Here is an 8,359-nt window from a genome sequence, read left to right as displayed (position 1 = left end):
TCCCCCCCCCCCCCGGATTCCTCTTGGTATTCTTATTCATCTTCATCATCTTATCTGTCCTTTGCGTCGTCTGGAAGGAGTCCAGGTCAGCAAGTCCACTCACTGAAGGAAATGGCCAGTGAGGAGGGAGGGGGGGATTAGTAGGGAAAAGGTGCCGCTGATAGATGGACGCTCAGGGGCTTTTTGGGTGGGGGTATACATGTGTCATCTGGGTATTTTTCGACCTCCGAGTTGTCGGTTAGTCTGTCTGAAGCGGACGAAGCATGTCAAAATTGAGAAAAAGTAATTGAATAAAGATCTGCAAGCAAGTGGCATTCAAGTCAAGCAATGTGCTGCTCTGAAACTGTTGGGGAGAAGGGCAACTCGCTGACAACGGCTCAGAGTTTACCAGCCAATCTTCAAAACTGTAAATTCGACAAGAGGCACAACTAATTGGTTCATGAAAAACTAACCAATTGTCAAATTAAGGAACAACTATTTTGAACATTGATGAATGCAAAAGAGAGGGATTTCACATGTGGTCTCATGTGAAAGGAAAAAGAATTCAAAATCTGCTAAATTGATTTAAAAAATAATAGATCGTTGGAGGGGGGGGTAAATTGCTGAAATGTTCCTGTTAATTCCCACAGAGTTTTCAACTTGTAAAATCTCCTGGAATTTTGTCACAACAGCAAAAACTCTTCAGAATAGCTGCACGCATACACGCACTACCTCCTCCTGTAAAAAGAGCCCATGTCATTTCCTGTTCTCTCTTTGGGTCTGTCTGTGCCCCCACCCACTTTGGCCCCTCGGGTGGTGGAGTCTGTGAGCATGCGTCTGTCCCACTGTGGCGACGCGTGCCCTCTCGCCCGTCTCACCCTCTTGCCAGATTGGCACTGCAATCGCGCGGAGGCAGCATGGCGGACAGCTCGGTGTGCGGCGGCGAGGACGCGGCGGGCGTGGCGGCTCTGCTGGCGCGCGTGGCCGGCCTGATGGACGGCGTGCAGGCGACGCAACAGCGCATGGAGGAGCGGCAGCTGGAGCTGGAGAGCACTGTACGTGCCATCCAGGCCGGTGTCGCCAAGCTGGCCACAGAGCAGGCCAGCAGCGCCACCAGCCTGGAGAAACTTCTGGAGAAGACGTGCAAGGTCAGCAGGCACGTCAAGGACGTGCGGGTGCGCGTGGAGAACCAGAACCTCCGCGTTAAGAAGGTCGAGGCCACGCAGGGGGACCTCCTGGCCAAGAACAAGTTCCGAGTAGTCATCTACCAGGTGAGCGACTCGAGTGGGGGGCGACATGGCTCAGGTGCTTGTCCAGTCTTCACACAACCCCAAGGTTGGGGGTCTGAACCTCAACCCTAGAGACCATGTCCTTGGGCAAGAAGCTGATACTGCGTCATCAGTGGTCAAATGAGGAGAGTGTTCAAGCGAGCACTTGTCTTCCCAAAGTCCAAGAGCATCTATGACCGCACCCCTGATAAGCCTAAACTCTGCCTGGAAATGTTTCCGTGGCCACTTTCTATGAGCTTCTCGTCACTTGGGTGTCAGGATAGCTGGAGGCGATGTCAGCCCACTTTGCCCGAGAGGCAAATTTACGGAATGAAGACCTATGCAAATAAAGCTCAGAAGTGCTAACAACAGAACGGATGAACCGTGCTGCCCTGAGCATTCTTGTTTCTGATTACGACAACCCGTCGAGTTGAAATGAATTGCTCGGAATCGAAGTGTCCCTCGTGAATTGTCTTCACTTGATGGAAGCGCACACCCAAGGCCAAAAGTTCATCTCTGACCCCGAAAATCAGTGGTGTTCAAATGGCCTGCTGACCTTTGACCGCTCGCATGAAGCGTCATCATCCCTGCTCACCAAAACTTGGCAAGCGCGGAAGGTAACCCGATCGCCTTGTGCGATATGTTTAGCTTCCTGCCGGCAGCGGCACTGAGCTCTGCCAACAGGTGCCGTCCACTATTTAGGGAGGCGTGCGCGCCACCTGACACGCTGCTCCGTGCCAGCGCCTCCAATTTAAGGCCAAACCGGTTTAGCGCTTTTCAACACCAGCCTTCACTCCAAAATCCCCATTTGCAAACGTGGCCATACAAAATGGAAGCTGTGAGCGGAGGAACATCGTGTTCCTTCGAGCATGAAAAATACGGCGACGGAGTTTTTAATGCTTGTCAATGTTGGCATTTGTCCAGGTCCTTTAATTCTCGGGCCAATGGCTCAATTGCAACCGGACTGTATGAGAGCATGTTCAAATATCAATACTTGGCTACAAAAAATGTATTTTAAATATTTTCTTGTTGTGGTGTCTCAGGGCGAGCAGGAAGTGCGAGCAGTGACGCCAGGTCATGACGTGGACGGAGAAGTCCCGGGGGACAGCGAGGAGTCCAATAAGTTGGAGTGTCCTCCGGACTCGGATGAAGAGTACATGGTGGTGGAGGAAGCCGACGCTACGGCGGCGGCGGCGGCAGGTGGGCGTCCGAAGAAGACGGGCCTGACGCGCATGGAGAGCCTGAAGGCCACCTTCTCGCGGGAAAACATGAGCCGGACGCGAGACAGCCTGGGCACCAAAGTCAACAAACTGGGCGAGCGCATCGTGACGGCCGAGCGGCGCCAGAAGATCCGCCAGTCGGGCGAACGGCTCAAGGAGACCCTGGCCAAGAACGTCCTGAGGAAGGACAGGACTGTGGCCGAGGGCCAGGAGGGGGTCGACCCCGCCGCCGACAACAATGCCGGCGCGGCTGCGCCCGTGCCGCCGCCCAAGGGCCGGCGCGGCGCCCCGGATGAACCCCGGCCGGAGGGGGAGGTGCACGTGTACGACATGAAACAGCTGTCGTAGTGCCGGCAAGCCTGGCGGGGGCGCAAAGTCGGCAGAACAATTGAGGTCATGTGACTCTCTGGACAGTCTTTAGCTAATCAAGCTTGTGTGTTGACATTGACAAGAACTTGCTTTTTGCATGTGAATGATCGGGAACAAGATGGCGGGAGCAGTGGCGGCACTTTGTGTAGCGACTTGAGTTGAGCAAGAATGTGATTTGAGAGAATAAAGCATAAATGCAGCAAACAACAACAGCAGCTTGTTTTGGGTTTTATTGACCTTTTATCACGATGTCCTCTGAGTGCTTTTTTTTAAATTAAACGTATGAAGCTAAATTTGCGAAAATGTTTTGCTGCTTTACAAAACTGGGGTGACACAGGCACAAAGGCAACTGCTTTCAATGTAAAGCAACGTGCAAGGAACACGAGATGCGTTCATTTGGGCCTACCTGGTGACCAAGCTTGTGTTGAGCTGCTCTGCGATCTTTTCTAACGTGTTGAAGAGGTGAGGAAAGGGTCGTTGTGCTCGGTGACAGCTCCTCCCTTGCTTGGCTGGCTGCTCCATCGAATGCTTCGGCCTGTCTATGCCTTGTGATCCGCAAGGGACCCTTTCAGCCCCAAATTGTGGATGGATTTTAAATTTACAGCTTAAAAGTATGTACTAAAACATTTTAATGGCAACAAAATTCAGTCTTCAGAATTTCAATTGAGAATCTGATGGCACAGATATGCTTCCATACATGAGATCAGACAACAAGTGACCGACCACTGCACACATTTCATTTCATCTTAATATTACAAAGAATCAACATGAAAGTTCATTGACTTTTTTCAGACGGCGTGCAGTGACCTTCCACGTCTTTTTTGTGGTCAACACGTGCACGGGCTCCGTCGCCAAGTACGTCTTGGTGCAGCTCAAAGTGCTTTGTTTTGCTTTTTGGTCTGTGGCTGTGAGCATCTAAGCCAGGGCTGGAATGAAGTACTGCAGAGACACGTCCTGGTGGAGCAGGATGAGATGAAGCACCGTCTGGTGGACGATGTCTGTGGGACAGACAAATGGCCCACCTTGTCATTGGGCAGGTGCCATCAACCCTTTCCTCGTGGAATTCACATTCATCCGTTACTTCCAGTCTCCGCCTTCCCAAAAAGCAACGACTACAAATTCTAATGGGGTCTTTTCATGAAAGAAAAGCTCAGAGGTACCAGGCTTATTGTGGCACAACATGGTGCAACACCAAATCTGTGTAACTCAAACTTGGAACTTGCTTGTATACCATTAAGACCCATTTAAAAACAGACAAACAAAGAAACTGCACACAACCTACCCGATATTGATGGGCAGACAATGAACGACAATGGCGGGCTAAGACAAAGTGTTGTTGTAGTTGTACTTACTGCATATGGCCCTGCTAGGGTTGACCTGCTGACCCACCAGGAACTGCTGCAGCTTCCTGATGTCCACGCGGGCCTGCGCCATGGCATCCAGGTCACGAGGCGACTGCGATCCCCCATCTTGGGAGGTGCGGTCACCTGCCAGGACAAAAGAGGTGAAACATGGGTCATGTGACCTCAGACTGATTCCCACTGGCAGTTTTACCCCAGTGAGGGTTTCCCAGGTCTTTGAAGTGAGTGGTGACGGACACGAGGTCCGTCTCGATCTTCAGGGTCATCTGGCCGCTCAAGTTGGCCTCCACCACCTGATGCGCGCAGGCACAGACACAATCGGTCACAAAGCCGTTGGTTTCTGTGTGTGTGCAGCAATGGTTGTGGTGGTGTTCCTTCACACCAGGAAGTTGGAGAGGTTCTTCATCCTGTCCACCACGTTCTTCATGGTCTTGAGAGGCGGCAGGTAGACACTGACCTGGCAACCACATGACACGTCACGCGGGACTCCAACGCCAACAGGCACGCGCCCCAGCGGCGGGCGGTCGCGCACTCACGTCAAAGTCAGGTAAGCTGGGCTCTTTGAACTCGTGCCACAGTCGTCGAGGGATGACATCCACAGGAACATCATGCGTCACCACACGGTTGACGCTGGACATGGTGGGCTGCATGGGCAGGAAGTCATCATGTTACTGTCCTGATGATTACGCTGTGTGTCATTAATTCAGTCAACCGTCACAATTGCCGGCTGCTGGAAACTCGAGGTTCCCAGAATGCACTGCATGGTGCAATGCATTTAATTAATGAGGTTGTAAGAACATTAATCTTTGTCATACGTGTGTATGAACAGAGGGTGTCAGTCATATGTTGCTTTGCAACTGACTGACCAGCTCGGCGGCGACGGTGAGGCAAGGGCAGTGCTTTTTGGTCAGCTTGACTTTGACGCTTTTGGCATTGTGGACGGTCCTGAGGGCGCGGAAGATGTTCTCCGGTGTCACCTCAAGACAAATCTCGTTGTCCTGGGAGCTCACGCCCTCCATCTGGTACTCGTCAAAGATGTTGGCCTGGGAGAAGGATGACACGCGTGTGTGGGGGGTGGGGGGAAAGGCGGCAACCGGGGCGCAGGTCGGAGGGGTGCAATTACCTGTGCCAGCTCGCACCACATGGCCACGCCTCCACTCGCCACTTTGCCGCAGAGGACAAAGAAAAGATGATCGGGCGTCAGACGCAGCGCGCAAGTCTTGGTCAGCTTGGAGATCGTGCTCACCACTCCTGCAACAACATCAAATACATTTTTGGGAGATTGCTTTCCACATGATTTGTCTTGTTTAAGAAGAAAGCACATGTGTAAATTTGAATGTTTTTGATTGAAGTGGTGAGTTTGTGCATCCTGTAACCGTTATTGCGATTATCTTTGTGGCTCTTTTTTGCACTCTCACTGTTTTTTGTTTTGTTTAATTTGTTTAAGATCAAGGTGAGCATGAACGAGTTCCTCTCCACACAGTCTTGTCAATATGCTGAACAAGTTAACCGGTCTTGGTTTTGAGAGCACATTTTGAAGTACTTGGTCTTGTCTCGGATTTGACTGCTTGGTCTCGATAAGTAGTGAGTGTGGTCTTGAGCAAAACATTGGCTTCCTCACTACTCAAATGCCTCTTGACGGTTGAATTCTTTTAGTTCAACGCTTCAATAGGGCTCTGACATACTGTAAGTAGTAAATTTGGTTCGACTTTAACACGCGTGAAGTGAAGACAAACGTCAAACACACGCTACATAGGAGACCTGCAAAAAGCAAACGGGGGTTTTAGCTTCCAAACAAATGTTCTTACGCGTGAAATGGTTGAGGCAGGCCACGTCAACAATCTTCCCTCGAAACTTCATGGCCAGCTAACGCTCCAAAATGTTCCCAAAGTCAACTTCAACCACCGTCACTGCTCAAATTGTTCTTAGCCGGTCAACTTGTTTGGACTTCCCGCTACGGCGCGTCCATAGTTGAGGTCCGTCTGCGTCAAAGATCCGCCGGAAACGGAAACAGGGTAAAGATTCTCTTTTGATAACATTTAATGCAGTTTTACGCCACTCACTTCCACAAACTACCGGAGAAATGTTACAAGAGGGATTTCACACTGATTTCACAAATTAGAAACAGAAAAACAATGTATTAACTTTTTATTGTTTTGTGGGCAACACTGAAGCGGTTTGTCTTTAACTGCGTAAAATACAACATGACACATTATCTTTATTGTTTGTATTAAACGTGACGATGTGTTCAGCCAACACTCAAGTAGACAGGCAGCCAAAAAACAAACAGAACAACAAACCCGTCTTGACGCCAGATGGCTGGAGTGAAGGTCCACACGAGGGCGCTGTAATCTCTCTGTCTGACTCGCTCTCTTTCAGGCTTTTGCAGGTCGGCGGGATGTTCAAGTGCAGGCATGTCGAGTTGAGAGTGTGGACATAAACAGTCAACATGCGTGTGCGTGCTGTCATCAAGTTTTACAACACGCTGTCACTCACAGACACACTATAAAAACAAACATTTTCATTCTTATTTCAAATCATATTTGACGCAAAGCCTTCTCAAAGTTTGAAGGTGATGAAGCAGAAGGACATCAAACACCAAAGCGTTTGGAGGTCAAAGGTTGACTTTCTGGAATGTGATCCCATCATCACATGATCCCTTCATCATGGACACTCTCAAGCCACACTTCTTGCTTGCACCAGCGGGTTCAACAGTAGGTAAAACATCATTCGAGGTAGCAAAAGTTGAATCATTGTCTGGTGAGCAAAACTCTTTAGAAGTTCTCCAGAGGTTCTTCTTAATTTTTTTTTCTGTTTTTCAGGTGCTATTGAGTTTTTGTCAGAAGATGAGTGGCATGGGATGTTCGCTCTCCTCCTGTCCTTCGTCTGCTGTTCCTTCCTCATGAATCAGGCGAGTCAGGATATCGAAGAGGCGCCGGTAGATATTCCGACCTCCTCCTTGTCCTCGTTTGTCCACGCCGCCGGACTCAGAACATTCCTGCACCGTCCTTTGCAGCTCCACCTGCTCCAGCACGGAAGAAGAACATGCTGAGCAAGAAGAGAGGAGAAGGAGGAGAAGGAGAAGAAGCACAACCACCTGTAGGGGGAGCCCCGCTTTGGCGCCAAGCAGTGTGGGAGAAAACCACAGCCTGAAGATCTTCTCGCAAATCACCTGATCAACGACGACAACAAGAGCAAAATTGCTGATGGTCATTGTCGGCTTTGTTGGCTCCAATCGTTTTCACTCCACATTCATCCGATCGGCATACTGATCAGTTTGTACACGACGACTGATGATTGATCAGCGATTAGCGACCTGCAGGTTGGTGTTGGCGCGCTGTCGGCGGCAGCGTCCCGCGCCGAGGTCGCACGACGACACGCAGTCAAAGAAGTTACAGTCGTCGTCAGTGCTGCACTTCTGGTCCAGGATCTCCTCCATCTTGGGCTGGAAGAAGGCCATGTCCACGTCAATGGCCACCACCTGATTGACAGCACATGTCAGCGTTGCAATAACAAGCACCGGATGCCACTGCCTCAGAAATTATTTGCAAATGCTAAAGCGGTGACGCTCAACTTAAATGCAGTAGCCGGAAGTCAAATGGGAGAATTGGTTTGAATACGGACATTTAGTACAGACAAAATAATATAATTCTTCTAATCAGTGCCATCGATTAGGATTTGACATATTTGCCTGTATTTCTGACCTCTTTCGAATGAGATTTGCTCAAATGCTAACATGCTAACGGTAGAAATGCATTTGAATCAGGTGTGTTAAAGCAGTGAGGGATAGAAAACAGGCACACAGCAGCCCTCGAGGACCGGAGCTGGTGGACATGCCTGTTTTAGAAGGACAAAAAAGTGATGTTATAACAGAAGAGGCAGAATAACGTCCTGATTATCTTCAGCATTTGCACAACAATGACAATAATGACAATATTAATCACAAGAAGAAGAGGAAGCGGAAGAGGAAGAAGAATGCTGACGGTGAGATCATTCCTGATGGCAAAGTTCTCGGGCTTGACGTCACACAGATGCACTTTGTGCGTGAAGTCGTGGTCGAAGTGTTGCACCATGTCCAGGAAGCTGAGCGCGATGCGGTGGACCTTGTGCCGGGCGGCCCGCGCCCCCCGACGGCCTGACCGAGTGACCCCCGCAACCGTCT

General features: G+C 50.1%; 3 protein-coding genes across 4 annotated transcripts in view; 1 reads left to right on the top strand and 2 right to left on the bottom strand.

The window, feature by feature from the left end:
• Positions 1 to 616: 616 nt before the first annotated feature.
• LOC109530285 (muscle-related coiled-coil protein-like) lies at positions 617 to 3,046 on the top strand. Its single transcript, XM_019893885.1, has 2 exons — positions 617 to 1,250; positions 2,291 to 3,046. Exons 1-2 carry the CDS (start codon positions 897 to 899, stop codon positions 2,813 to 2,815), a joined length of 879 nt encoding a protein of 292 aa, XP_019749444.1. The 5' UTR covers positions 617 to 896; the 3' UTR covers positions 2,816 to 3,046.
• A 401-nt stretch (positions 3,047 to 3,447) lies between these two features.
• Positions 3,448 to 6,209, bottom strand: hus1 (HUS1 checkpoint clamp component). Its single transcript, XM_019893886.1, has 8 exons — positions 6,006 to 6,209; positions 5,321 to 5,448; positions 5,064 to 5,240; positions 4,734 to 4,841; positions 4,580 to 4,654; positions 4,391 to 4,490; positions 4,189 to 4,323; positions 3,448 to 3,834 (listed from the first exon to the last, which is right to left on the bottom strand). Exons 1-8 carry the CDS (start codon positions 6,055 to 6,057, stop codon positions 3,752 to 3,754), a joined length of 858 nt encoding a protein of 285 aa, XP_019749445.1. The 5' UTR covers positions 6,058 to 6,209; the 3' UTR covers positions 3,448 to 3,751.
• A 119-nt stretch (positions 6,210 to 6,328) lies between these two features.
• The window catches only part of dipk1c (divergent protein kinase domain 1C), a 5,994-nt gene continuing 3,963 nt past the window's right edge, over positions 6,329 to 8,359 (bottom strand). For both annotated transcript variants that reach the window (XM_019893882.1, XM_019893883.1), the window contains exons 5-8: positions 8,181 to 8,359; positions 7,514 to 7,678; positions 7,295 to 7,369; positions 6,329 to 7,219 (exon numbers count right to left, since the gene is read on the bottom strand). The exon at positions 8,181 to 8,359 is cut by the window's right edge and continues 280 nt beyond it. In XM_019893882.1, the coding sequence (XP_019749441.1) occupies positions 7,037 to 7,219; positions 7,295 to 7,369; positions 7,514 to 7,678; positions 8,181 to 8,359 (602 nt within the window). In that variant the 3' untranslated portion in view covers positions 6,329 to 7,036. The remainder of the gene's footprint in view (positions 7,220 to 7,294; positions 7,370 to 7,513; positions 7,679 to 8,180) is intronic.

The sequence above is a fragment of the Hippocampus comes genome, unplaced genomic scaffold (assembly GCF_001891065.2).
Source record: "Hippocampus comes isolate QL1 unplaced genomic scaffold, H_comes_QL1_v1.1 scaffold348, whole genome shotgun sequence".
Classification (NCBI taxonomy): Eukaryota; Metazoa; Chordata; class Actinopteri; order Syngnathiformes; family Syngnathidae; genus Hippocampus; species Hippocampus comes.
Note: the sequence above shows the minus strand (reverse complement) of the source record. Positions and strands in the feature narration are given on the sequence as shown.

Excerpts from the sequence above, each read along its gene's own strand:
- LOC109530285 (XM_019893885.1), top strand. The coding sequence starts at position 897 with ATGGCGGACAGCTCGGTGTGCGGCGGCGAGGACGCGGCGGGCGTGGCG. Across the intron at positions 1,251-2,290 it reads TCCGAGTAGTCATCTACCAG|GGCGAGCAGGAAGTGCGAGC; the intron begins GTGAGCGACTCG and ends GTGGTGTCTCAG.
- hus1 (XM_019893886.1), bottom strand. The coding sequence starts at position 6,057 with ATGAAGTTTCGAGGGAAGATTGTTGACGTGGCCTGCCTCAACCATTTC. Across the intron at positions 4,655-4,733 it reads CCAGCTTACCTGACTTTGAC|GTCAGTGTCTACCTGCCGCC; the intron begins GTGAGTGCGCGA and ends TGTGGTTGCCAG. Across the intron at positions 3,835-4,188 it reads CCCTAGCAGGGCCATATGCA|ACATCGTCCACCAGACGGTG; the intron begins GTAAGTACAACT and ends TCTGTCCCACAG.